The 27,420-nt window shown below is 65.0% G+C and overlaps 2 protein-coding genes across 2 annotated transcripts in view; one reads left to right on the top strand and one right to left on the bottom strand.

Annotated features, from left to right (window-relative positions):
* The window catches only part of AHNAK2 (AHNAK nucleoprotein 2), a 30,255-nt gene extending 13,691 nt beyond the window's left edge, over positions 1–16,564 (top strand). The window contains exons 5-8 of the mRNA XM_053225114.1: positions 792–942; positions 1,216–1,400; positions 1,544–4,789; positions 4,822–16,564. Of these exons, the coding sequence (XP_053081089.1) occupies positions 792–942; positions 1,216–1,400; positions 1,544–4,789; positions 4,822–16,029 (14,790 nt within the window). The 3' untranslated portion in view covers positions 16,030–16,564. The remainder of the gene's footprint in view (positions 1–791; positions 943–1,215; positions 1,401–1,543; positions 4,790–4,821) is intronic.
* PLD4 (phospholipase D family member 4) lies at positions 16,230–25,609 on the bottom strand. The gene is made up of 10 exons (XM_027066777.2): positions 25,397–25,609; positions 23,485–23,678; positions 22,924–23,107; positions 22,662–22,782; positions 22,149–22,276; positions 21,363–21,563; positions 20,671–20,810; positions 20,364–20,529; positions 20,179–20,275; positions 16,230–19,673 (listed from the first exon to the last, which is right to left on the bottom strand). Exons 1-10 carry the CDS (start codon positions 25,421–25,423, stop codon positions 19,471–19,473), a joined length of 1,461 nt encoding a protein of 486 aa, XP_026922578.1. The 5' UTR covers positions 25,424–25,609; the 3' UTR covers positions 16,230–19,470.
* Between the last annotated feature and the right edge of the window lie 1,811 nt (positions 25,610–27,420).

Genomic DNA, 27,420 nt, shown 5'->3' with positions numbered 1-27,420 from the left:
GCGCCCGAGGGTCGGGGTGGGGGGGCCCGCTCTGGGGTGGTGGGAGTGGCGGGTCGGAGCAAGGACAGGGACTTGCTTGTCGCTTTTGCCAGGCGTGGTCTGCGGGCAGGGGCTCCAGAGGCTGGTCCGGGCTTCCCCTGAAACCTATGGGGGGGGGGGGGGGGCGGGCAGGGACACCGGGCCGGTAGAGCCAGGCGCGTGGGCCTCGGTGTCCCCGGCTGTGTAATGGGTGCAGCTGCTTCACAAGCCAGGGGCGAGGCTGGGCTCCGGGGGCTCCCTGTGAGGAGGGTGCGCTGCCTCCCGAGGCGGCCTGCTCTGCCGTCGGTGGGTCAGCACCTCTGAAGCCGGCTGGGACAGGAAGCGTCCGCTGGGTCTGAGGTCAGGCCGGCCGCTCCGTGTGCCGCGCGCCCCGGGGGCTCCTCAGAGAGTATCAGCCACGCTGCACGTCATCGCTGCCGGAGTGTGTGAAGAAGGAACGAGACTTTGGCCGCCCAGCCGGAAGGCCAGCCTCCTCGGCCCCGTTGGGCCTACGGGCCTGCCCCCGAGTCCTGGCGGGTGGGGGTGGGGGTACGAGGAGGCCGCTCCCACGGGAGGTGGCTTGCAGCTGGCTTCCTCCGGAGCTCGGACACACAGCCTGGGCTCTGGCTGGGGGCTCCTCCTCTTCCCCGCGTCACCTGGATGAGGGGCGGGACTCTGGGGTCCCCGTGTGCAGGGCAGGGGGGCTCCCAGCACCGATGGCCACAGCGGCACAGGCCGATGGTCGCCACGGCCCCTGTGTGCTTCTGATCCAGTCCGTGCAAGAGGCGACAGAGGTGACGCTGAGGACAGACGTGGAGGCCGGAGCCAGTGGCTACAGCGTCACAGGGGGCGGGGACCGAGGGATTTTCGTCAAGCAAGTGCTGAAGGACTCCTCCGCCGCCAAGCTCTTCAGCCTAAGAGAAGGTGCCCTGGCCGCCCCACCCCTGCGGTCCCCACGGGTCCCACCAGGACGGGAGGGCCCCGGGGCTCAGGACGCCCCCGAGGACCCCGCCAGGCCCTTTCAGGCTGAGCCGGGCTTGCTCTCTGTGCGGCTGGGTGGCCTCCTTCCCACGCAGGGCTCCGTGCAGGGTGGGCCGGGCTCCCCATCAGGGGCCCCTCTCACACACCCCTGTATCTCTGGAAGGAAGGGCGAGAGCGGGAAAACTGAGGCCAAGGGCCCACTCTGTGTTTGTCTAGGTGATCAGCTGCTCAGTGCAACCATATTCTTTGACAACATTAAATATGAAGACGCTCTCAAAATTCTTCAGTACTCAGAGCCTTACAAGGTTCAATTCCAAGTCAGACGGAAACGTCCTGCCACAGGGGATGAGGAAGGGGTCTCCGGTGGCGCTCAGCCCGGCCACAAGGACAGTGAGACGCAGGTGAGGCTGGGCCCCGCCGACCGCCCTGCTCCCGGGGCCGAGGCTGAGTGGGGGGCGTCCTCCCCTCCCGCATCTGTCCTGTGAGCCCAGGGCCCTAGAATTCCCATGCTACTGCTGCCACGCTCCCTGTCCTTGTATTTCAGGACAAAGATGTCGCCGATGGGTGCACAGAGACCCCCACGAAGACTGTGGAAGGAAGTGGAGACAAGGAGAGACTGATCTCCAAGCCCAGGGAGAGCAGGGGCAGGCCGTCCCAAAACGAGAGGCTCTCCTGGCCCAAATTCCAGTCAATAAAGACCAAGCCCAGGTCAGGGCCGCGGAGGTCACACAGCTCTTCAGAGGCCTGTGAGCGAGGACACCCACCTGACATGTCCCCCACGGGCACAGACACAGAGGCCCAGCTCCCGACAGAGGAGCAGGAGCAGAAGGCAGGACCGGACGGCCAGTGGAGGAGAAGGTTCCTGAACCTGCGATTCAGAGTGGGCTCAGGGAAGGGTCCAACACCAGGGGCGAGGCCGAGCACAGAGGTCCAGTCCGGGGTCCTAGAGGAGGCAGCATCCTGGGATGACAGCCAAGAGGGCGCCAAGGCCAGCACAGACAGGACGGTGGAAGGACCAGAGGGGACATCAGCTCTCACTGCCCAGCAACCTGTGGAGCCAGGCCACCCCAGCGAGGGAGCCTTGGGGGACGGGGCCAGCGTGGCACCCAGGCGCCGAAGAAAGACAAAGGAAGTGAAGGACCAGGTCGACTCTGTGTCAGACAGGAAACCCGGGATGGACTCAGGCCCAAAGCCAGGTGGAGACGGCCACAGAGAAGCAGTCCAGGGCACAGAAACTGGGATTGCCACATCGGCTCTGCAAGGCAAAGTGGACACACAGGGCCGCCAGCCGGAGTTCCAAATCCAAATACCCGATGTCAAAACGCCCAGCTTTGAATTCTGCGAAGAAACAATGCCAGACAGAGAAGCGGGCACAGCAGCACGACTGCAGGGACCCAGACACGGAGGTCCTACAGAAGAGGCCACGGGCATGAAAGAGCAGCCTGACCACAGACCGGGGCCACAGGTGGCCGGAAAGCCTGCACGGCCCCTGATAGAACGGGAGGAAGGAGGAGCAGAGGGAGCTGAGGCAGGGCACAGAGAGGCACACGCCGAAGACGGGGACACACACGCACAGGGCAGACAGGAGAGGAAAACTAGGTTCAAATTCAAAACACCCTCAATCGGATGGTCTCCAGGAAAGGACATAAAATCAGGTCAGGAACAGGACAGAGAAATAGAGAGCACACTCACCACTCTGACCACACAGACAGGTGCCAGAGTCAAACAGTCAGAACGCGAAAAAACAAAATTAGACACACCTGAGCTAGACTCAGGAGCCACAGAGGGAGAAACAGAGGGTGTTCAGCCAACTCAAGCCGATTTTACTCTGGGAGAAAGGGAGGTGGCCGCCAGAGACAGCAAGTTCAAAATGCCCAAGTTCAAGATGCCATCTTTCGGTGCCTCCGTGCCAAGCGTGTCCCTGCCCAAGATCCAGGCGGAAGCGTCCCTGCCTTCCATGGAAGCTGAGGTGAAGACCAGTGATGTGACCGTTGAGCTGCCATCTGCTGACCTAGAACTCAAGACATCCACGGTGGCGGAGAAGGTTCCAGAAGGCCCAATACCTGAAGGGGAGCTCCAGGAACCCGCGACAGGAGCCGGAGTCAAAGGGCACCTGCCCAAGGTGCACATGGCCAGCATGAAGATGCCCAAAGTGGACTTTAAGGCACCCCAGTTGGATATCAAGGCGCCCAAGGTGGATATCAAGGGGCCCAAGGTGGACCTGAAGGGCCCCAAAGGGGAGGTGAGCATGCATGACGTGGATGTGACGCTGCCGAGTGCAGATGTGGACGTCCAGGCACCCACCGCCAAGTTGGAGGGTGACGTTACCCTGGGAGACAAGGAGGTGACCGCTAGAGACAGCAAATTCAAAATGCCCAAGTTCAAGATGCCTTCCTTCGGTGCCTCAGTGCCAAGCAAGTCCTTGGAGGCCACGGTGGAAGTTTCCGTGCCCAAGATCCAGGCGGAAGTGTCTCTGCCTTCCATGGAAGCTGAGGTCAAGACCAGTGATGTGACCGTTGAGCTGCCATCTGCTGACCTAGAACTCAAGACTTCCACGGTGGGCCAGAAGCTCCCTGATGTTCAGGTGCCCGAGGGAGAGCTCCAGGAGCCCTCAGCAGGAACCGGGTTCAAAGGGCACCTGCCTAAGGTGCACATGCCCAGCATCAAGATGCCCAAAGTGGACATCAAAGCCCCCCAGGTGGAGATCAAGGGGCCCAAGGTGGACATCAAAGGACCCAAAGGGGAGGTGAGCGCCCCTGACGTGGATGTGACCCTGCCCAGTGTGGAGATGGATGTCCAGGCACCCACCACCAAGTTGGAGGCTGACGTTACCCTGGGAGACAAGGAGGTGACTGCTAGAGACAGCAAGTTCAAAATGCCCAAGTTCAAGATGCCATCCTTCGGTGCCTCGGCGCCAAGCAAGTCCTTGGAGGCCGCGGTGGATGTGTCCCTGCCCAAGATCCAGGCGGAAGCGTCCCTGCCCTCCATGGAAGCTGAGGTCAAGACCAGTGATGTGACCGTTGAGCTGCCATCTGCCGACCTAGAGGTCAAGACTGCCATGGTGGGCATGAAGCTTCCAGAAGGCCAAATCCCTGAAGGGGAGTTCCAGGAACCCTCGGCGGGAGCCGGAGTCAAAGGGCACCTGCCCAAGGTGCACATGCCCAGCATGAAGATGCCCAAAGTGGACTTTAAGGCACCCCAAGTGGACATCAAGGGGCCCAAGTTCGACATGAAGGCCCCCCAGGTGGACATCAAAGGGCCCAAGGTGGACCTGAAGGGCCCAAAAGGGGAGGTGAGTGCGCCCGACGTGGATGTGACACTGCCCAGCGCAGATGTGGACGTCCAGGCACCCACGGCCAAGTTGGAGGGTGACATTACCCTGGGAGACAAGGAGGTGACCGCTAGAGACAGCAAGTTCAAAATGCCCAAGTTCAAGATGCCATCCTTCGGTGCCTCGGCGCCAAGCAAGTCCTTGGAGGCCGCGGTGGACGTGTCCCTGCCCAAGATCCAGGCGGAAGCGTCCCTGCCCTCCATGGAAGCTGAGGTCAAGACCAGTGATGTGACCGTTGAGCTGCCATCTGCCGACCTAGAGGTCAAGACTGCCATGGTGGGCATGAAGCTTCCAGAAGGCCAAATCCCTGAAGGGGAGCTCCAGGAACCCTCGGCGGGAGCCGGAATCAAAGGGCACCTGCCCAAGGTGCACATGGCCAGCATGAAGATGCCCAAAGTGGACTTTAAGGCGCCCCAGGTGGACATCAAGGCGCCCAAGGTGGACATCAAAGGACCCAAGGTGGACCTGAAGGGCCCCAAAGGGGAGGTGAGCGCCCTGACGTGGAAGTGACCCTGCCCATTGTGCAGATGGACGTCCAGGGACCCACCGCCAAGTTGGAGGGTGACGTTACCCTGGGAGACAAGGAGGTGGCCACTAGAGACAGCAAATTCAAAATGCCCAAGTTCAAGATGCCTTCCTTCGGTGCCTCAGCGCCAAGCAAGTCCTTGGAGGCCGCGGTGGACGTTTCCGTGCCCAAGATCCAGGCGGAAGTGTCCCTGCCTTCCATGGAAGCTGAGGTCAAGACCAGTGATGTGACCGTTGAGCTGCCATCTGCTGACCTAGAACTCAAGACTTCCACGGTGGGCCAGAAGCTCCCTGATGTTCAGGTGCCCGAGGGAGAGCTCCAGGAGCCCTCAGCAGGAACCGGGTTCAAAGGGCACCTGCCCAAGGTGCACATGCCCAGCATCAAGATGCCCAAAGTGGACATCAAAGCCCCCCAGGTGGAGATCAAGGGGCCCAAGGTGGACATCAAAGGACCCAAAGGGGAGGTGAGCGCCCCTGACGTGGATGTGACCCTGCCCAGTGTGGAGATGGATGTCCAGGCACCCACCACCAAGTTGGAGGCTGACGTTACCCTGGGAGACAAGGAGGTGACTGCTAGAGACAGCAAGTTCAAAATGCCCAAGTTCAAGATGCCATCCTTCGGTGCCTCGGCGCCAAGCAAGTCCTTGGAGGCCGCGGTGGATGTGTCCCTGCCCAAGATCCAGGCGGAAGCGTCCCTGCCCTCCATGGAAGCTGAGGTCAAGACCAGGGATGTGACCGTTGAGCTGGCATCTGCCGACCTAGAGGTCAAGACTGCCATGGTGGGCATGAAGCTTCCAGAAGGCCAAATCCCTGAAGGGGAGCTCCAGGAACCTTCGGCAGGAGCCGGAGTCAAAGGGCACCTGCCCAAGGTGCACATGCCCAGCATGAAGATGCCCAAAGTGGACTTTAAGGCACCCCAAGTGGACATCAAGGGGCCCAAGTTCGACATGAAGGCCCCCCAGGTGGACATCAAAGGGCCCAAGGTGGACCTGAAGGGCCCAAAAGGGGAGGTGAGTGCGCCCGACGTGGATGTGACACTGCCCAGCGCAGACGTGGACGTCCAGGCACCCACGGCCAAGTTGGAGGGTGACATTACCCTGGGAGACAAGGAGGTGACCGCTAGAGACAGCAAGTTCAAAATGCCCAAGTTCAAGATGCCATCCTTCGGTGCCTCGGCGCCAAGCAAGTCCTTGGAGGCCGCGGTGGACGTGTCCCTGCCCAAGATCCAGGCGGAAGCGTCCCTGCCCTCCATGGAAGCTGAGGTCAAGACCAGTGATGTGACCGTTGAGCTGCCATCTGCCGACCTAGAGGTCAAGACTGCCATGGTGGGCATGAAGCTTCCAGAAGGCCAAATCCCTGAAGGGGAGCTCCAGGAACCCTCGGCGGGAGCCGGAATCAAAGGGCACCTGCCCAAGGTGCACATGGCCAGCATGAAGATGCCCAAAGTGGACTTTAAGGCGCCCCAGGTGGACATCAAGGCGCCCAAGGTGGACATCAAAGGACCCAAGGTGGACCTGAAGGGCCCCAAAGGGGAGGTGAGCGCCCCTGACGTGGAAGTGACCCTGCCCATTGTGCAGATGGACGTCCAGGGACCCACCGCCAAGTTGGAGGGTGACGTTACCCTGGGAGACAAGGAGGTGGCCACTAGAGACAGCAAATTCAAAATGCCCAAGTTCAAGATGCCTTCCTTCGGTGCCTCAGCGCCAAGCAAGTCCTTGGAGGCCGCGGTGGACGTTTCCGTGCCCAAGATCCAGGCGGAAGTGTCCCTGCCTTCCATGGAAGCTGAGGTCAAGACCAGTGATGTGACCGTTGAGCTGCCATCTGCTGACCTAGAACTCAAGACTTCCACGGTGGGCCAGAAGCTCCCTGATGTTCAGGTGCCCGAGGGAGAGCTCCAGGAGCCCTCAGCAGGAACCGGGTTCAAAGGGCACCTGCCCAAGGTGCATATGCCCAGCATCAAGATGCCCAAAGTGGACATCAAAGCCCCCCAGGTGGAGATCAAGGGGCCCAAGGTGGACATCAAAGGACCCAAAGGGGAGGTGAGCGCCCCTGACGTGGATGTGACCCTGCCCAGTGTGGAGATGGATGTCCAGGCACCCACCACCAAGTTGGAGGCTGACGTTACCCTGGGAGACAAGGAGGTGACTGCTAGAGACAGCAAGTTCAAAATGCCCAAGTTCAAGATGCCATCCTTCGGTGCCTCGGCGCCAAGCAAGTCCTTGGAGGCCGCGGTGGACGTGTCCCTGCCCAAGATCCAGGCGGAAGCGTCCCTGCCCTCCATGGAAGCTGAGGTCAAGACCAGGGATGTGACCGTTGAGCTGCCATCTGCCGACCTAGAGGTCAAGACTGCCATGGTGGGCATGAAGCTTCCAGAAGGCCAAATCCCTGAAGGGGAGCTCCAGGAACCCTCGGCGGGAGCCGGAATCAAAGGGCACCTGCCCAAGGTGCACATGGCCAGCATGAAGATGCCCAAAGTGGACTTTAAGGCGCCCCAGGTGGACATCAAGGCGCCCAAGGTGGACATCAAAGGACCCAAGGTGGACCTGAAGGGCCCCAAAGGGGAGGTGAGCGCCCCTGACGTGGAAGTGACCCTGCCCATTGTGCAGATGGACGTCCAGGGACCCACCGCCAAGTTGGAGGGTGACGTTACCCTGGGAGACAAGGAGGTGGCCACTAGAGACAGCAAATTCAAAATGCCCAAGTTCAAGATGCCTTCCTTCGGTGCCTCAGCGCCAAGCAAGTCCTTGGAGGCCGCGGTGGACGTTTCCGTGCCCAAGATCCAGGCGGAAGTGTCCCTGCCTTCCATGGAAGCTGAGGTCAAGACCAGTGATGTGACCGTTGAGCTGCCATCTGCTGACCTAGAACTCAAGACTTCCACGGTGGGCCAGAAGCTCCCTGATGTTCAGGTGCCCGAGGGAGAGCTCCAGGAGCCCTCAGCAGGAACCGGGTTCAAAGGGCACCTGCCCAAGGTGCACATGCCCAGCATCAAGATGCCCAAAGTGGACATCAAAGCCCCCCAGGTGGAGATCAAGGGGCCCAAGGTGGACATCAAAGGACCCAAAGGGGAGGTGAGCGCCCCTGACGTGGATGTGACCCTGCCCAGTGTGGAGATGGATGTCCAGGCACCCACCACCAAGTTGGAGGCTGACGTTACCCTGGGAGACAAGGAGGTGACTGCTAGAGACAGCAAGTTCAAAATGCCCAAGTTCAAGATGCCATCCTTCGGTGCCTCGGCGCCAAGCAAGTCCTTGGAGGCCGCGGTGGATGTGTCCCTGCCCAAGATCCAGGCGGAAGCGTCCCTGCCCTCCATGGAAGCTGAGGTCAAGACCAGGGATGTGATCGTTGAGCTGGCATCTGCCGACCTAGAGGTCAAGACTGCCATGGTGGGCATGAAGCTTCCAGAAGGCCAAATCCCTGAAGGGGAGCTCCAGGAACCCTCGGCAGGAGCCGGAGTCAAAGGGCACCTGCCCAAGGTGCACATGCCCAGCATGAAGATGCCCAAAGTGGACTTTAAGGCACCCCAAGTGGACATCAAGGGGCCCAAGTTCGACATGAAGGCCCCCCAGGTGGACATCAAAGGGCCCAAGGTGGACCTGAAGGGCCCAAAAGGGGAGGTGAGTGCGCCCGACGTGGATGTGACACTGCCCAGCGCAGACGTGGACGTCCAGGCACCCACGGCCAAGTTGGAGGGTGACATTACCCTGGGAGACAAGGAGGTGACCGCTAGAGACAGCAAGTTCAAAATGCCCAAGTTCAAGATGCCATCCTTCGGTGCCTCGGCGCCAAGCAAGTCCTTGGAGGCCGCGGTGGACGTGTCCCTGCCCAAGATCCAGGCGGAAGCGTCCCTGCCCTCCATGGAAGCTGAGGTCAAGACCAGTGATGTGACCGTTGAGCTGCCATCTGCCGACCTAGAGGTCAAGACTGCCATGGTGGGCATGAAGCTTCCAGAAGGCCAAATCCCTGAAGGGGAGCTCCAGGAACCCTCGGCGGGAGCCGGAATCAAAGGGCACCTGCCCAAGGTGCACATGGCCAGCATGAAGATGCCCAAAGTGGACTTTAAGGCGCCCCAGGTGGACATCAAGGCGCCCAAGGTGGACATCAAAGGACCCAAGGTGGACCTGAAGGGCCCCAAAGGGGAGGTGAGCGCCCCTGACGTGGAAGTGACCCTGCCCATTGTGCAGATGGACGTCCAGGGACCCACCGCCAAGTTGGAGGGTGACGTTACCCTGGGAGACAAGGAGGTGGCCACTAGAGACAGCAAATTCAAAATGCCCAAGTTCAAGATGCCTTCCTTCGGTGCCTCAGCGCCAAGCAAGTCCTTGGAGGCCGCGGTGGACGTTTCCGTGCCCAAGATCCAGGCGGAAGTGTCCCTGCCTTCCATGGAAGCTGAGGTCAAGACCAGTGATGTGACCGTTGAGCTGCCATCTGCTGACCTAGAACTCAAGACTTCCACGGTGGGCCAGAAGCTCCCTGATGTTCAGGTGCCCGAGGGAGAGCTCCAGGAGCCCTCAGCAGGAACCGGGTTCAAAGGGCACCTGCCCAAGGTGCATATGCCCAGCATCAAGATGCCCAAAGTGGACATCAAAGCCCCCCAGGTGGAGATCAAGGGGCCCAAGGTGGACATCAAAGGACCCAAAGGGGAGGTGAGCGCCCCTGACGTGGATGTGACCCTGCCCAGTGTGGAGATGGATGTCCAGGCACCCACCACCAAGTTGGAGGCTGACGTTACCCTGGGAGACAAGGAGGTGACTGCTAGAGACAGCAAGTTCAAAATGCCCAAGTTCAAGATGCCATCCTTCGGTGCCTCGGCGCCAAGCAAGTCCTTGGAGGCCGCGGTGGACGTGTCCCTGCCCAAGATCCAGGCGGAAGCGTCCCTGCCCTCCATGGAAGCTGAGGTCAAGACCAGGGATGTGACCGTTGAGCTGCCATCTGCCGACCTAGAGGTCAAGACTGCCATGGTGGGCATGAAGCTTCCAGAAGGCCAAATCCCTGAAGGGGAGCTCCAGGAACCCTCGGCGGGAGCCGGAATCAAAGGGCACCTGCCCAAGGTGCACATGGCCAGCATGAAGATGCCCAAAGTGGACTTTAAGGCGCCCCAGGTGGACATCAAGGCGCCCAAGGTGGACATCAAAGGACCCAAGGTGGACCTGAAGGGCCCCAAAGGGGAGGTGAGCGCCCCTGACGTGGAAGTGACCCTGCCCATTGTGCAGATGGACGTCCAGGGACCCACCGCCAAGTTGGAGGGTGACGTTACCCTGGGAGACAAGGAGGTGGCCACTAGAGACAGCAAATTCAAAATGCCCAAGTTCAAGATGCCTTCCTTCGGTGCCTCAGCGCCAAGCAAGTCCTTGGAGGCCGCGGTGGACGTTTCCGTGCCCAAGATCCAGGCGGAAGTGTCCCTGCCTTCCATGGAAGCTGAGGTCAAGACCAGTGATGTGACCGTTGAGCTGCCATCTGCTGACCTAGAACTCAAGACTTCCACGGTGGGCCAGAAGCTCCCTGATGTTCAGGTGCCCGAGGGAGAGCTCCAGGAGCCCTCAGCAGGAACCGGGTTCAAAGGGCACCTGCCCAAGGTGCACATGCCCAGCATCAAGATGCCCAAAGTGGACATCAAAGCCCCCCAGGTGGAGATCAAGGGGCCCAAGGTGGACATCAAAGGACCCAAAGGGGAGGTGAGCGCCCCTGACGTGGATGTGACCCTGCCCAGTGTGGAGATGGATGTCCAGGCACCCACCACCAAGTTGGAGGCTGACGTTACCCTGGGAGACAAGGAGGTGACTGCTAGAGACAGCAAGTTCAAAATGCCCAAGTTCAAGATGCCATCCTTCGGTGCCTCGGCGCCAAGCAAGTCCTTGGAGGCCGCGGTGGACGTGTCCCTGCCCAAGATCCAGGCGGAAGCGTCCCTGCCCTCCATGGAAGCTGAGGTCAAGACCAGGGATGTGACCGTTGAGCTGCCATCTGCCGACCTAGAGGTCAAGACTGCCATGGTGGGCATGAAGCTTCCAGAAGGCCAAATCCCTGAAGGGGAGCTCCAGGAACCCTCGGCAGGAGCCGGAGTCAAAGGGCACCTGCCCAAGGTGCACATGCCCAGCATGAAGATGCCCAAAGTGGACTTTAAGGCACCCCAAGTGGACATCAAGGGGCCCAAGTTCGACATGAAGGCCCCCCAGGTGGACATCAAAGGGCCCAAGGTGGACCTGAAGGGCCCAAAAGGGGAGGTGAGTGCGCCCGACGTGGATGTGACACTGCCCAGCGCAGACGTGGACGTCCAGGCACCCACGGCCAAGTTGGAGGGTGACATTACCCTGGGAGACAAGGAGGTGACCGCTAGAGACAGCAAGTTCAAAATGCCCAAGTTCAAGATGCCATCCTTCGGTGCCTCGGCGCCAAGCAAGTCCTTGGAGGCCGCGGTGGACGTGTCCCTGCCCAAGATCCAGGCGGAAGCGTCCCTGCCCTCCATGGAAGCTGAGGTCAAGACCAGTGATGTGACCGTTGAGCTGCCATCTGCCGACCTAGAGGTCAAGACTGCCATGGTGGGCATGAAGCTTCCAGAAGGCCAAATCCCTGAAGGGGAGCTCCAGGAACCCTCGGCGGGAGCCGGAATCAAAGGGCACCTGCCCAAGGTGCACATGGCCAGCATGAAGATGCCCAAAGTGGACTTTAAGGCGCCCCAGGTGGACATCAAGGCGCCCAAGGTGGACATCAAAGGACCCAAGGTGGACCTGAAGGGCCCCAAAGGGGAGGTGAGCGCCCCTGACGTGGAAGTGACCCTGCCCATTGTGCAGATGGACGTCCAGGGACCCACCGCCAAGTTGGAGGGTGACGTTACCCTGGGAGACAAGGAGGTGGCCACTAGAGACAGCAAATTCAAAATGCCCAAGTTCAAGATGCCTTCCTTCGGTGCCTCAGCGCCAAGCAAGTCCTTGGAGGCCGCGGTGGACGTTTCCGTGCCCAGGACCCAGGCGGAAGCGTCCCTGCCCTCCATGGAAGCTGAGGTCAAGTCCAGTGATGTGACCGTTGAGCTGCCATCTGCCGACCTAGAGGTCAAGACTGCCATGGTGGGCCTGAAGCTTCCAGAAGGCCAAATCCCTGAAGGGGAGCTCCAGGAACCCTCGGCAGGAGCCGGAGTCAAAGGGCACCTGCCCAAGGTGCACATGCCCAGGATGAAGATGCCCAAAGTGGACTTTAAGGCGCCCCAGGTGGACATCAAGGGGCCCAAGTTGGACATCAAGGGACCCAACGTGGATCTGAAGGGCCCCAAAGGGGAGGAGAGCGCGCCCGATGTGGATTTGACTCTGCCCAGCGCAGAGGTGGACGTCCAGGCACCCACCACCAAGTTGGAGGGTGACGTTACCCTGGGAGACAAGGAGGTGACCACTAGAGACAGTCAGTTCAAAATGCCCAAGTTCAAGATCCCGTCCTTCGGTGCCTCAGCGCCAAGCAAGTTCTTGGAGGCTGCGGTGGACGTGTCCCTGCCCATGATCCAGGCGGAAGTGTCCCTGCCCTCCATGGAAGCTGAGGTCAAGTCCAGGGATGTGACCGTTGAGCTGCCATCTGCCGACCTAGAGGTCAAGACTGCCATCGTAGCCGACAAGCTCCCGGAGATCGAAATGCCCGAGGGAGAGCCCCAGGAACCCTCGGCAGGAGCCGGACTCAAAGGGCACGTGCCCAAGGTGCACATGCCCAGCATGAAGATGCCCAAAGTGGACTTTAAGGCGCCCCAGGTGGACATCCAGGGCCCTAAGTTGGACGTGAAGACCGCCGGAGGGGAGTTGGGCGCCCCCGACATGGATGTGACCCTGCCCAGCGTGGACGTGGACGCCCGGTCTCCCAGGACTAAGTCAGATGTGGATATGTCCTCTCGGAACCTGGAACTGTTTTCTAAAGGAAGCAAGTTGAAGGTTCCTAAAATCAACATTTCTTCTTCTGGTCACCCCAGTAGTAAGTCCTCTCTGGTCTCTCCACCTTTTGAGGGAATTGCCAAAGATGTTGACCTCAGTCCTTCTTCTGGCCCCATGCATCCAGTCGTACGTGCTCGTGATGAGGATGCCGTCACAGTCAAAGGTGACGTAGGTCTCTCAATTGGGAAAGATGGAAGTCGAAGCAAAGGCAAAAAATCCCATTTTAAACTCCCCAAAGTCTTTTCTCCACCTGGGAAAACTCCTAAAGTGTTCTTAGCTTTTGGAGGAGATGTTGCCATGCGTTCGCCTCCGAGCGAGTCTGCGCATGGCGGTTCCCCGGGGCTGTCCAGTACTTCTGAAACGTCCCTGCCGGAGTCCCGGCCCGGCTGGCTCAGTGGTCCCCGTGAGGATTCCTCTAGCCTCATTCCGGGTGAGGCCGTCACACTTACAAAGTACCAGGTGACCATCCCCCGTGACCCCGCCTCCCCCGAGCTGCCCTGTGTAGGCCTGTCTGGGTCCCAGGCGGAGTCTCAGTTGCCCAGCGTGGCCGGTGCCGTGGACTCCCCATCCAGCGAGAATATTCTGCTGTCCCGGCCTGACAGCCACAGTGGCCCAGTGCACACCGTATTTCCTGAATCTTATGGCCGCGTGACTTTTCCTAAATTTCATCGACCGAAGTTCCAACTGTCATCCCCCCAATCAGCAGCTGGCATGGTGGAGCCCGGAGCCGCAGAGGGTGTCCCCGCCCTGTCCCCTCCCCTCCCTGAGTGGGGACCGCACTCCTCGGCCAGGGAAGCCACGGGGTTCCCCTTGCCAGGCAGTCAGTTGCCGTCTGCAGGAGTCTCTGTGTCCACGGTGGCAGAGGGACATGTGGGCACCACGGGGACATCAGCAGTGGCTGGAGGGGAAGCCCCAGCTGGAGACGCGGAGCCTGAGGGGAGGGGTGGTCCTGTGAGAGCACCAAGAGTCAAGCTTCCCTCTTTCCGCTGGTCCCCCAAAAAGGGGGCGGAGTCCAAAGCAGCCCCTGGAGCCGCCCCGCCACCGGGGGTTTCCCTGCCACCAGCAGCAGCAGGTGAGGATGTGAGTCTTGGGCAGGAGGGAGAGAAGGGGGTGGTCAGAGCACCCACCCTCGCCCTACTGAAGGTCTCACCTCCCACAATGACGGCTTCCACAGGAGGGGCTGGCGGAAGTGGCGGGGGCGGGGGTGCAGGTGCAGCAGCTGGGCCCCCAGAAGGAGCGGACGTGACCCTCCACCCCACACAGGCCCACGCTCCCGGTGCCGGCTTCGTCGAAGATGCACTCAGACCCGCCGAGGCCCCACCGGAGGCGAGCCTGTCCACCCGTGGCCCGTCCCTTGGAGACAGCAGCAGAGAGCACGGTCTCGGGGACAGCTCGCAAAGCCAGCTTTGTGGGGAGGTGATGGCCCCCTCAACAGAGGTCCCCCTGCAGCCGTCCCGGACAACCCCAGATGCTGCCTCCCCCACGGAGGGGAGCCCAGCGCGGGAGGCGCCAGCGGGAGTCACCCCGGCCGGCCCCAGGGAGAGCTGGTTTAGAATGCCCGCGCTGCGTCTGCCCAGCTTCAGGCGCCCCTCCAAGGAGAGGCCTGGGTCTGCAGGGCTGGGGGCTCAGGGGCCCGCGCCTGCCACCAGTGCGCCAGGGGAGGGACAGGCACCGACCACAGTCCGGAGTCAGGGTGTCCCTGTTCCTGAGTCTGAGGAGGAGACGACTAAGTGCCCGCGGCCCCTGGAGGCCGGTGCCGACATGGGCGCCACTGGCATCGAAGCTTCTCACACGGACGTTCCGCAGAGGAATCTAGACCTTCAGGCCCCTGCTGCCGGCACGTCCACTCCCGAGGTCAGGGTCCGGCCAGGCGCAGGCTCCCTGCCCCTCCGGGTGTGCGGGACACTCGCAGAGCCCCACGGGCCTCCAGGAGAAGCAGGCCAGCACCCCCTTGCTGGGACAGCAGCAGCGCAGGGCCCGGCCGGGGGCCCTGAGGAGCCGCCTCCCCAGCCCGAAGGCCCCCTCAGACTGAGGGCCTCCAGTACCGACGTGCCGTCCCAGGTTTCCGTGGTCAACGTGGGTCAAGTCTGGGAGGACTCTGTGCTCACTGTCCAGTTCCCCAAGTTAAAGGTTCCGAGGTTCAGCTTCCCAGCCCCCAGCGCGGAGGCTGACGTTTTCGTGCCCCGTGTCAGAGAGCTGCCGTCCCCACAGAGCCATCCTGACACTGCCCTGCTCGGGCAAAGCCCCGGCGCCCGGGACGCCGGCGTCCTGAAGGCGCCCGAGGCCGTCTCCTCAGAAGCCGCCCCCATCTGTAAGGTCAGGGTGCACATTCAGAGCGCGGAGGCCGAGAGCAGGCAGGTCACCGTACAAAGCACGGTGACAGCCATGTACACGGAGCTCTCGGAGCCCCAGGCTCTTCCTGCCCGGATCGTGCGGGAGTCAGAGGTCCCTGCGTCAGAGGCCCAAACGCCTTCCTACGGGTTCTCCTTACTAAAGGGGAGGGTCCCTGAGCCCACCGCTCGGTCGCAGGCACACGCGGTGACTGCGGACCCTGGGCCAAGAGGGCGCCTTCACCAGCCAGCCCCAGGAGCAGGACCTGTTTCTGGAGACCCGCAGCCTGACACCGGAGAGCCCTTTGAAATTCTCTCTCCCGATGGAGACGTGCCGGGAATGCCATCCTGCTCTTCTGACCTCCATTCTGGCCATGGGCCTGCAGGCAGCTGTTCTGACGAGGAGCCCGCGGAAATTCTCGAGTTCCCGCCAGAAGAGGGCCGGGAGGTGGAGGCTGCCCTGGCAGAGGAGGACGGGGCCCCCAGAGTGAAAGCAGAAGGTAAAAGGTCCTCCGGCCTGTTCCGGTTTTGGCTCCCCAGCATCGGGTTTTCTTCCTCTGTCGCGGAGGCCAGCACTGACCCCCAGGCCGAAGCCCCGAGACGCGCTCCGGTCCAGACGCAGCCCGAGGCGCGGCCGCCGCACCCGCAGGAGAGAGCGGGCTGGTTTCGATTGCCCAGGTTGGGCTTCTCCTCGTCTCCCATCAAGAAAAGCAAGAGCGCGGAGGCGGAGGCGGGTCCGGCCGAGCAGCACCTCCAGGAAGAGGCAGGCACCTTCTTTGACGCCCGAGAGAGCTTCTCCCCCGAGGAGCAGGAAGAGGGGGGGTCGGCGGAGTCCGCGGGCTCCGGGGCGATGGTGGCCTCCGCGGCGAGAACCGAGCTGATCCTGCTGGAGGGGGACGGAGCCGCCAGCCGGGCCCCGGAGCCCAGGCCCGGCAGCGAATGAGGGCCGGGCAGGGGAGACCCTTCCCCGGAGGACGGGCGCCCAAACGAAATCCCGACGCAGAGGCCCCGCCGCGCACGGGGCTCCCGTCCCGCGGCCCACGGGACTGAGGCGCAGGGCGGCGGTGCCCGGACGGACGTGGCCCTCCGGGGCGGGAGCCCTGTGGGGACCCCCGGGGTAGCGGGGCCGCGGAGGGTGTAGAAGTAGTTTCGCTGTCCTGTGGCCCCTGTCTGGTCCTGACCCGTCTCAGGTGGAGTCTGGCGCCTTCCAGGAAGCCCCCCCCCACCCCCCCGCCTGCTTGCCTGTCACGAGCTCACTCCCGGCCTCACCCAGGCGAGCTTGGGGACGACACGCGACACACGCACACCGGCAGAGGGAGGTGGCTGCGGGCGGGTGAGCCAGCCGAGGGGGCACCCGTCCGTGCCTGCACGGCCCCGTGCGGTCCCCGAGCCCCTTCGCGCACACGCTGCTACCAGGCCTCCGGCGGAAGCTCCCTGGCTGTCCCCAGATGGGCAATAAAGGACAGGATGCACCCACAGCACTGGCTGCGAGGTCTTGTGTTCCGCTCGCGCTCCCCACGCACGCCCAGAACCAGTCTGGGCCGAGTTGCCGTGGGAGAGAGTTCGGGGGGATCTTAGAGCAGACCTTCGCTTACCCGCGTGTCCGTCAGATCCTTCTCGAGTCAGCGGCTGTGAGAGACCGAAAGGAAGGAGGCGCAGGCCGGGAGCTCAGTGTGGCCACGCTGCCACTGCTCGGCGGGAAGGACAGGGACAGAGCAGGGCAGTTGGCTGTGACAGGCCGTCTGGGAGGCCTTCCTTCACCTCCTTCCCAGCAGCCACGGGGAACACATGGGGGGGCAGCAGAGTGAGGCTCCAGGGTCCCCCACCCCTGTGTCAGCTCTCCACCCCCCTCCGCTGCCCGCGGCGCTCGTCCTGGGCCCAGGGCACCCGCCCGCTCTCCCCTCCCTCCTTGCCCCTGCTGGCTCCCGGAGACCCGCCACCTCGCCCCCTGAGGGGAAGGGCTGCTCTCGGGCTGAGGGGAGGGTGCAGCAGCGAAGAGCTGGGCTGGGAGCCCCCCACGCGGTGCTGCCCTGGCAGGGAGGAGCGGGGCTGGGGCGCTCCCCCTCGCCCCCGCACACACGGGCCTTTCCCTGTGGCGGGCTGGGCGAGCCACCCAAGTCAGGGGATGTGAAATGCTCTGGCAAGTGGGCACGAGGCCTCTGGGCAGTTCATGAATGAGGACGGAGAAGGAGGTCGGTGGGGTCTTTGTCCCAAAAGTCCAGTGAGGCCAGCCCACCGTCCAGGCGCCGGCAGCCTCCCTCTCCCATCCGTCCTGCAGACACGGTGTGTGCGGCCCTCCTGGGGACCCCGCACGCAGGGGTCTGCCTGACTCCACGGGGTTCTCGCCTCCCCCGAAGCTGGGGTCAAGACCCGAGGCCCCGGGGCCCTGGCGCCGGAGGCGGGAGGGGCCGCAGAGTCTCCCGACGGGGCCTCGATGCTGCGTGGACCCACCCAGGCCGCGTCCCCGTGCTCCCACAGACTGGCCGCTGAAGACAATGTGCATTTAAGACCTCCCGGTCCCTCCCTGTGGGTCGGGGGTCCGAGCACAGCTCAGCTGGGTCCTCCGCTCAGGGCCCCACAGGCTGCGAGCCGGGGCTGGGCTCTCGTGGCTGGCACCGTTCAGTGGGGCAGCTCCGTGTGCCCGGGGCACTGTCAGCGCCCTGCCGCCCCGGCCTCGCGGTTTGCTTCTTCACGCCCGCAAGGAACAGACTCCCAGCCAGACGCCGGCACAAGCTTGCGTCGCACGGTCACCGCCGCACGTTCTATTGGCTACAGGCGAAGGCAGGGGTTCCGCACCCCCAAGCGGAGGGGATCACACGGGAGTGTGGGTTCCAGGAGGTGGGGGCATGGGGGCCATTTTAGAGTGTGTCCACCCCCCCCCCCAGAAGCAGCCGCATCAAGGCCCCCCGGGGCGTCTCTTGAGGCTCGTCAAGCTGGGTCTCCCGTGGGGTCTGCTTTGGAGCAGGCCTTCAAGCCTGCCACCGAGGTGTGGCCACCACTTCCGCTGGCTGATGGCCACCGGGCCACTGGACCCGTCATCCCAGCGTGGCCTGGGGCACAGAGCCTGGGGACAGGCCACGCGCTCTGAGACACACAGGAAGCAGAGGGCAAACCCACACCAGCAGCCGTGGAGAGCAGAGCGGGTCTCGGATGGTGTCTGCTCCCGAGGGGAGCTGCCGTGCGGCACGTGAGCCCGGGGTGGGAGGCTGGGCAGCCGCTGGGGCTTGGCTGGGTCAAGTGCGGCCCACACGCAGACCAGCTCCCAGAGGCCCTGGACGCCTTGCAGGGCCACGTGGCCCCCAGGCACCCCCTCCGGACCCGTGCAGGGCTGGGCGGGGAGGCGGGCTGGGTTGAGGGACCCTCTTCACCGACGAGGACGCGGATGCGTAAGGTGCCCCACCCCAGCCCATCTGGCTCTCTCCGGGGCAGAGGGGACCAGGCGAGGCAGGGAGGAGGAGCCCCAAGATGTGGGGAGAGGAGGATCTGCTATCCACTCCCTTAGGTCCCTCAGCGTCCAGTGTCCCTTGGACCACTGAGCCAGCCCCAAGCGCCAGCCTAGGGCAGCCACAGGGTCTCCACGGGCCAGGTGGGCTCCAAAGCCTTGGCCAGAAGCCAGGAGGTGACGGAGGCCAGGGTGCCCGGAGACAGGCCTCTGGTCCAGCAGGAGGCTGGGAGCCGAGGGAGGTGTCCGACAGGATTCAGACCCTGCCTCTGCAGTGTCGGCCTCCGCCTCTGCACAGCAGCTCCCAGGACAGGGGGCTCCAGCCCGCGTGTATCCAGGTCCCCACCCTGCCCCCGCCCCCTGCTCAAAACCAGGTTCTCTGGACGCTGCCCGGAGTCCTGGACCCCCTACGCACCAGGACCACCCCACAGGCCCAGGCGCCCACCTCGCCTCTCCGAGACCCGCCCTCACAGTCCTGGGTCCCCCTGTCCCAGCACCTGCCTCTGCCCTGTCCCCTGGTTCCTGTGGGCAGGGACCGGACAGCAGCGAGAGTCAGCGGCTCTCATGGCACACGGGCAGACAGCAGCTTCACCCGGCAGCCGTGTGGACCCTCACAGGGTCGGGGGTGCTGAACTCCGACCTGGGGCCAGCGGGAGGGGGTGCAGCCCATGTGGGACTCACACAGAGAGGCAGGGAGGTGCAGGGGGCCTCTGAAGCAACCCCCCTTGTGGGTGGGGACTGTGGCTCTCAGATCAGGGGGGAGCATCCCGAAGGGCTCTCTGCAGGAGGTGAGGTTTAAGAGGGGATGGTTCAGAGAGCTGAGGGCTGGCAAACAGTTTGCACCTGCCAGGAGTTGGGAAGTCCTGGCCCTGAGCGGGGCTTGTGAGGGTGGGGACAGGCCACCGGGAGCCATGGGGCCGGGGAATCAGGTGTGGCTGGACCTCAACCCTGCCAAGCACAGTCCTGACCCTGGGCTTGTCCATCGAGGCCCACGGCGTAGGGGGAATCCCAGTCCCGTTCGAACAGGTGCCGTAACTGCTCCTGCACGGTGGGCACCCCCGGCCGAGCGCGGGAGGCCCTCTGGCTGACCACCAGGCCTGCCCCTGAGGTGCTGCTGAAGTAATCTTCCGACCAGTTGGAGGTGCCTGTGGGGGGTGGGGTGGGGAAGAGTCCCTGACGACCGGGCTCGCACAGGGACTCTGCCGCCTGGCCCAGGCGTGTGGCTCAGCCACAGCTTCGGGGACAGGTGTGCACAGCTGCTGGCGTCCCCTCAGGTGCGGCTGGGGGCGGGGCAAGGGCCCCTCGTGTGTGTGAGGCTCCACCCACAACCTCCTGGGACGGGTGGGACTCAGGGCTCTGACAACCCTGTGCTCAGGACTCACCACCTGCCCGTGGGGCCGGGTCGCAGCGGGGCTGGCCGCCTGGTCCTCGGAGCCCCGCCGGGCACCCTAGCCCTCGGCCCTGAGGGGCCCCCGCTGGACAGAAGGGCAGTGTCGCCTTCGGCACCCCGGCCCGGCCACGCTCGAGGGCCACGGCCCCCTTCTGTGGGTTTATGTGGCCCCCGCGTCCCGTACAGTTGGCACCCGGAAAGGCTCGAGGGCCCGGGGACGCCCGGGCCCGAGCCCACCGCCCACCGCCCTCGCTGCTCACCTATGTAGGCCACCTTCTCTGTGACCATGAACTTGCTGTGGTTCACCCTGCTGAACGGGATGTTAGAGTGGTTCCTCACAGGCACAATGAAGACTTTCTTTGGGGAACGGAGAGGGGGCGGGTCAGGAAGGGGCGGGGCCGCCCCGCCCCCCGCGTCCCGTCCCGCACAGGGAGTGGGTGCCCACCACGTCCACGGAGACGCCGGCCTCGGGGTCGCTGAGAGCCTGCAGGGACCGCAGGCCGGGGAACATCCTGGGGTCTGTGTGCAGCCAGCAGCTGACCAGCAGACGCACGCGCACGCCCCTGTTGAAGGCCGCTGTCCGCAGCGCGGTGTCCAGCACCGGCCAGTACCTGGGGGAGGCAGGGTCGGGGTCTTGGGCCGGCGGGGTCCCTGCCTGCCAGCCGCGGGCGGGCAGGGGCCCCCGCGGGACGGGGAACGGCAGCGGAGGGGCCTCCACCCTGCAGGGCCGCCGGGCTCCCACCCGGACCCACCTGGCGGGGCGGCTGAAGCGTGTGGTGGGGAAGTACTCCATCACCGAGGCGTAGATGAACTCCTGGGCGCCCCCCATCACCGCCAGCAGCGCCTCCAGGTCCCCGGTGCGGCCGTGCGGGCAGAGCGGAGGAGGCGATGCCTGTTCGGGGAGGGGGTCCCTGAGGGCACGGCCGGCCGACCCCGAGCCGCGCGCTTTCTGGACCTGTGACCCTAGCGTGCGCCCCACCCCCCGCCCCGCCCCAGCGTTTGGGAACCTGGAGGAAACCGAGAGGTGCTGCCTGGAGAGGGGGGGAGACTCGGGGCGGCCCCCAGTCTTGGCGAGAGAGCCTGGAAGCCGGCAGGCCTCCCCCCGCCCACCCGGGGCCAGGTCGGCCCGACTTCCTGGAACAGGGCCCCGCCCCCCCAACCCGTGCAGGCCTTCCGGGGCTCCATGCTGGGTCTCCTCCTCCCCCACCCTCCCTGGTCCCAAGCCGAGGCCCCTCGAGCCCACCCAGCAGTGTGCTTGGAGCCCCCCCTCCCAGGACCCCAGGGCACCCTGCCACCTCCCAGGCTGTCTGTCTCCCATGGACGGTGATGACTGGCATCCTCCCCTGCAGCTGGGTCCCTCCCCTGCCCGGCCCCCCAGACCGGTGCCCCGAGGACCTGCCCCAGACCTCCCTGGGGGTCTGGCCGGCTCCTCAGCCCCTCTCACCGAGAAGTAGGCAGTGGTGGGCACCCCCTCAAAGCGGTCCCGGAGGGGCTGGAAGCGGTTGATGTGGGACGAGAGGTTCCGAGGCCAGGCTCTGGGGAGGACGGCCTTCGGCGCCCCCAGCACCCAGTAGGTCTGGAAGGTCTTCTCCAGGTCCCGGGCCAGGCGGCTGCAGTTGTAGATGATGACGCCGAGCTCCTTCACCTGCAGGGACAGGGCAGCGGCTGCGGGAGGCGGCCCGAGGTGCGCATGTGCGCGCGTGTGGCCCCCCCCAGGCAGAGCGCAGCCACTCCCCCCCGCCCCCCCCCCCCCCCCCCACTGGCAGCGGGTCCAGGCAGCGTCACCCGCAGGAGCCACGACGGACAGCGTGCTCGGGGAAGGCGATGAGGTGGGGGTGCCCAGGGCTCCCAGCTCTTCTCGCGCACTGGGTTCTAGTAATCAGAGCGACACACGCGTCTCGCAAAAAAACCAGGAAATGCGTAAAATCGTTCTTCGTGTCACGGTCCGGCCACAGACACAGCTGTCCTTGCCGCCCCCGTCCTTGCACTGGGTTTCGACGTGGTCCGCAGGTGTCCGTGTAAGTGACTGGCACGGCCTTCCCCGGGGCGCCGTGGTGTCGCCCAGTGTGAGTCAGCGGCCGCCGAGGCCCCTGCCTACCGACCCGGCTCTGGCGACTCCCCGCGGGGCCCCGCTTGATGATGAGCTGCAGGGGACGTCAGGCCGAGCCCCCGGGAGTGTGGGCGGCGGACAAGCTCCGGGTGGTCTCCCCGCGCTGGGCTCCGGACCCACCTGTGTCAGGGAGCGCCAGTCCATGTTGGCACTGCCCAAGTAGACGTGCCGTGCGTCCACGACCCAGAATTTGGAATGTAAGACGCCGCCGGTGAGCTTCCGCAGGGGCACGTACCGCACCTGGGCACCTGGCCGAGAGTTCGGGGCGCTGTGGCGAGGCTGGCTCTCAGCCCTGTACGTCGGGTCGACGTGTGGACCCTCACATCGGTCCTCAGCCGATGCCATCAGCGCCCCCACTTTACAGGTGGGGAAATGGAGGCGTTGACCGGCCCGGGATCCCTCCGGGCAGCCCAAGTCCGGAGCCCAGGTTGGCACGGATTGCGCCCACGGCCGCTTGCTCCCTGGCTGAGCTGCCCGCCCGAGCCCCACCCTCACCCCGCGCTCCGCCCCGTGGAAAATGACCCCCCGGCCCTGGCCGCCCGCCCTCCTGGCGACCGAGGGGAGCAGGGGCGGCCTTTCCCGGCCTCTCCCCTTGTCCCTGGGCGCAGAGGCCCAGGCCGGGCGGCCGCCTACCTTGGGCTGCCAGCACCCGCAGGTCAGTGGACTTCCTGGCCAGCGACGGGCTGCTGGTGGCCACGGCCAGGGAGACGTTCCTGGCCAGCCGCTGCTGCAGCTTGCTCAGAAGGGCCTCTCCCTGCGGGGCCAGGCCGGCCGTGAGGGTGACCCCCGCCGAGCCGGAGGGACCCAGACCTTTCCCCAGGAGCCCGCCTTGCACTCCCACGGCTCAGAGCCAGAGACACATGCCCGGAGGGGGCGGGCCGGGCCCCGGTCGTACCGGCCGGGAAGACGAGTCATTGACCCCGATGTCAGGCCCCGTGAGGGACCAGTAGAAGGAGGCCACGTGGATGCTCTCCTGGGCGGCATCCAGCAGCTGCGACCAGGCCTGGGCGAGGGGCTGGGCAGACGGGCTGCCGGCCGCGGAGGGCAGGTCCTGCGGGATGCTTTCCACAAGGACAAGCCTGCAGGAGGGGCACAGGGGCCAGCGTCCCCTCCGTCTACCTGCGTCCCCGCCGGCCGGCCGCGCCGGAGGGGCCGCTGCCAACGTGGGGCCCCGCCCAGGCGGAGGGTGCGTGCAGGGGGTGCCACCAGACTGGGCGGGGCACACCTGAGCCGCTGGAGGGCTGTGGGCCTGAGCAGGGCTTTGGGTCTGGGCCGCCTACCGGTGCGGAGGCCCTTGGAGGCGGCCCAAGATGGCCCCGGGGAAGGGCTGGACCGGAGGTGGCGAGTGTGCGGGCTGGGCTGCGCAGGAAGCGTGGGCAGGTGGGAGCAGGGGCGCCACCCCGGGGCAGGGGGCGGGGGCGGGGGGGCAGGGTGGGGAGCCGAGAAGCCCACTCACCGGCAGGAGTCCTGCTGCTGCTGCCGGGCCCCCCCTGGCAGGGGCTCCTGGGCCGGGCTGGAGCCGTGGCCCCAGGGCCCGGTGGGCCCTTCCTCGGGGTGCAGCTGGCCCCAGGTGGGGGACAGGTGCCCTTGCCACAGGAGGTAGACCAGGGTCATGGCACCGAGCCACAGCACAGCCAGCGCTCCCGGAACCTGAAGGGGAGAAGGGCATCACTGTGGGGTCCCCAGATGGCCTGGGCTGACGGGGCCCCCCGAGAGGACCAGGCCTGCGGCGGGGTGGGGCCCAACAGGCAAGGGGTTGGCGAGCGTGGCAGTGAGCAGGGCCCAAGCCCACTGTGCCGGGGGTCAGGGGCCTGGGGCGCACTCTGTGACCCCATGCTGTCCCCCAGGCCCCCCGGAGACAGGGAGGCGCGCAGGTGCAGAGCCCCCTGCTGGTCTGGCCCGGGGCTCAGCTGGGCTTCAGGGCCCCCTCCCCTGGGCCCCCAGTGCCACCGCACTGGCCTCCGTCCCATGGGCCGTGGCGTCACCGGGAGCTCCAGCCCCGCCTGGAATGGCCCCGCGGTGCCCGGGCAGCTGGGGCCCCCACAGAGGCCTCCCCCCTCCTGCGCAAGGCGGCGCCCCACTGCCCTCCCCCTGGGCGGCCTGGCCTTCAGGTGGTGGCCTCTGTGCAGAGGCTGAAGAGCAGGCGTGTGTGCGTGTGCGTGCGTGTGTGCGTCTGCGCCTGGGACCTGGCCCTCGGGCTGTTTTCCCCTCTCAGTTTCCCTCTCGGGGTGTCGGTGTCTGAATCTCGGTTCCTTCTTTCAGCCACATGTGTGCCGAGTCCCGGAGTCACTTCTGCTTTCAGCCGGGACCCCCTTACAGACCGTTAAGTGGCCACGCGGGCTCTGTGGGTGGGACCAGAGGAACCTGGCTCGGCCTCCGACGCCAGCCTGGGGTTCGCTCTAAGGCCGCCCCCCACGGGGTACCCTGGCCTGCCTCAGTGTGGGGAGCGGTCGGCCACACGAGGCGTGTCTGCCCTGAGCCGGAACGTGAGGGGGCGGTGGGGACCCCCAGAAGCCAGAACAGGGCCTCAGGCAGAGCCACGGAGGTCCGACACCACGGCCTGCCAGAGTCCCCCGGAGGGGAGCTCGGGGCGTCGAGGTGCCCCCTCCACCTGGCCGAGCTGAGCTCAGGGGCTGCCCCTACCGCCCCCCCCCCAACCTGGGGGATCCGGGTCCACGACCAGGCCTTCACTCTCAGGAGAGGCAGTCGGTGTGAAGTCCGGGCTGGGGACGGGGCCAAGGCGGCACCAGGGACATCCCTGCACACCCTCCCCGGATGCCCCACACGGAAAAGGGCCTGTCCCCCAGGTGTCCCAGGCAGAGGGCAGCTCAGAGCCCTAGGGCCCCCATCCGGGACTTGGAGCTGTCGCAGTCACCGCCCCACCCCCCGCCCCGGCCACTGATGCCCAGAGCACATCATCTCCTCTCGGCCACTGGGAACAACACTGGGAGGCCGGCCACGCAGGGCGGCCCTGGGCCACTGCAGCACTGGCGACCTCACGTCCAGGGCTGGGCAGAGGGTGACCCGCTAGCACAGGGGGCGGGGAGACCCTGCGGGGCAGCTCCAAGCACCCCCGGCTCCGCGGCAGGCAGCCCTGGGACCCTGCAGGTGTCAGAGGTCATGGCTGGAGGCGTGGACTTCCTGCCCTGCAGGGCACAGAGCCTGGGATGAGGCTGCCTGGCCCAGGCAGGGGAGAGGGCCTGCCGTCCACTGGCCGGGACGCCCCGAGGCCCTGCTTCTCCCGGCTGCACAGGCCGGAGGGGGAAGGGGGGGGGCCTGGAGACCCCAGGGCCCAGGGCTGCTGGCAGCCTGCTTCCAGGGCCCTCCGCCTGGCTCTCCCGCCCGGCCGTGGCGCGGCTGGCACTTACCCCTGGGGCTCCTGCCTTGGCGTTCATCCTGCTCCAGCAGCAGACTGCGGGCCCCCAGCTCTGTGAGGGCGAGCGGGTTCCGGCGGCCTCCACCCCGGCCCACCTGCCTCCTCTCTGTAGCTGCTGCTTCCCCTTCTGGCCACTTCCTCTTTGTCCTGAGTACCTCCCTCTGCACCCCCCGCAGACATCTGGAGCTGGGTGAGCCAGCGGGGGGGGGGGGGGGGGGGTGTGGTGAGAGCCTGCGAACTTTCACCTCCAGAGAAAATCTGCCCCTCCCGGGGGAGGCACTCTCTAGTCACAGGCTTGGGTATCGGTCAGGCTTGCTGCCGGCCACAGAGACCCGAGGAGGCCTGATTGTCCCTTTCTCTCTCCCACTAACCAGGTTTAGGGGCTGGTGGCCGGGAGACGGGGTGGGCTGCACGGCCACTGGGAGCCAGGTCCCTCTAGCTCTCAGCTCCCACTCCCTAGCGGTGACCACAGCCTCGTGGCTCCACAAAGGCTGCTGGAGTTCAGCCATCACCTCCGTGTCCTAGGGGCATGAGGGACATCCCAGAAGTCCCACAGGGCACTTCCACTTATGTATCAAGACCGCAACGAATAGATTCCCCACAGGATCGCCACACGAGTGCCGCCCCTCACAAGAGCAGCGACTCCTTCATGTTAACGGGTCATAGTTCTGGTTTCTCTTAGTCTGTTCAGGCTGCCAAACAAGACAGTGAGGACCGGGGCGGGGGGGGGGGGGGGGCTGGTGAACAGCACACACCTGCTCCTCACAGCTCTGGGGTCTGGGAGCGCAAGGTCGAGGCGCCAGCAGGTAGGGTGTCCTTGAGAGGGTGTCCTGGCTCGCCTGCTGTGTCCTCCAGGGGGGAGGGGCGGGGCTCTCTGCAGGCTCCGTCCTGAGGGCGCCGATAGCCTCTCGGGGGCTCCACCCTCCTGCCCTCCCGGCCTCCTGCCAGCCCACCTCCCGACGACGCCATCCCAAACCCATCCCCCCGCGCCCCTCCCCCTCCCCTTTTCTCCCCCCTGCGAGCCGGAGGGGGCAGGGATGGCTGCGGGGGCTGCAACCGCGGGTCCCCCGCTAGGGACGCAAAATCTGTGCTAGGAAAACGCTCGGCCCTGCTCCCAGCAAGCAGCCCAGGGCTGACACCCTGGGGCCACACGTCCAGCTCCTCAGTGGCTTGACCCAAGCAGACCTCGGTGCCCCTCCCTCTGCATCGGCTTCGCGGACCCTTCTGGGAGGAGCTTTCCGGCTCGGCCGTGGCATCACACGGCTCTTTCTTTCTTCTCTCGTTTCTTAGTTTTGTCATGTCCCCTCCCCCGTCTTATTGAGAATATAACTGACACATGACGTTGTATTAGCTTCCGGGGTGAACACGATTGCTATTTCCAGACGCTGGAAAGTGACCAGCGGGTCAGGTCACCCCCCACCGCACACGGTCAGTGCTTTGCTGTGACGAGAGCTGACACCCACTCTCTTAGCGGCCGTGCTCGCCGTGCCGCCCGCCACATCCCAGGACCCATCTGCCTGGCGACTGTAAGCGTGGCCCATGGCCCCCCACGGGGGCTGCTCCCCCCCACCCCCACCCCCCAGCAACCGGGGCTGTTCTCTGTTTTTGTGAGCCCGGTGTTCTCAGACTCCACCCAAGGGATCGATCCTCCGGTGTTTGTCTTTCCCTGACTCCCCTCGGGTCACGGGATGCCCGCAAGGCCCAGCCAAGGTCACCGGTGGTGGGATTTCCTTCTTTTTCATGGCTGAGTCGTATTCTGTTGCCTCTGTGAATGCACACCACATCTTTTTTTTTAAGTTTATTTATTTATTTTGAGAGAGAGAGAGAGGGAGGGAGAGAACCAGCAGGGAAGGGGCAGAGAAAGAGGGAGAATCCCAGGCAGGCTCCGTGCTGTCAGCACAGAGCCCGATGCGGGGCTCGATCTCATGAACCTCGGGATCGTGACCTGAGCCGAAACCAAGAGTCGGGCACTCGGCTGACAGAGCCCCTCAGGCGCCCCCCCACACCACGTCTCCT

This window comes from Acinonyx jubatus, chromosome B3, assembly GCF_027475565.1.
Source record: "Acinonyx jubatus isolate Ajub_Pintada_27869175 chromosome B3, VMU_Ajub_asm_v1.0, whole genome shotgun sequence".
Classification (NCBI taxonomy): domain Eukaryota; kingdom Metazoa; phylum Chordata; class Mammalia; order Carnivora; family Felidae; genus Acinonyx; species Acinonyx jubatus.
The sequence above is the reverse complement of the archived record's forward strand: the minus strand, read 5'-3'. Positions and strand labels throughout refer to the sequence as shown.

What these genes read in the sequence shown, in the direction of transcription:
- PLD4 (XM_027066777.2), bottom strand. Translation starts at nt 25,423, where the DNA reads ATGAACGCCAAGGCAGGAGCCCCAGGG. An exon ending in ATGACTCGTCTTCCCGGCCG is followed by an intron (nt 22,783 to 22,923) that starts GTACGACCGGGG and finishes CTGGCCCCGCAG; the next exon opens with GGAGAGGCCCTTCTGAGCAA. An exon ending in CCGGCGTCTCCGTGGACGTG is followed by an intron (nt 20,276 to 20,363) that starts GTGGGCACCCAC and finishes CGTTCCCCAAAG; the next exon opens with AAAGTCTTCATTGTGCCTGT.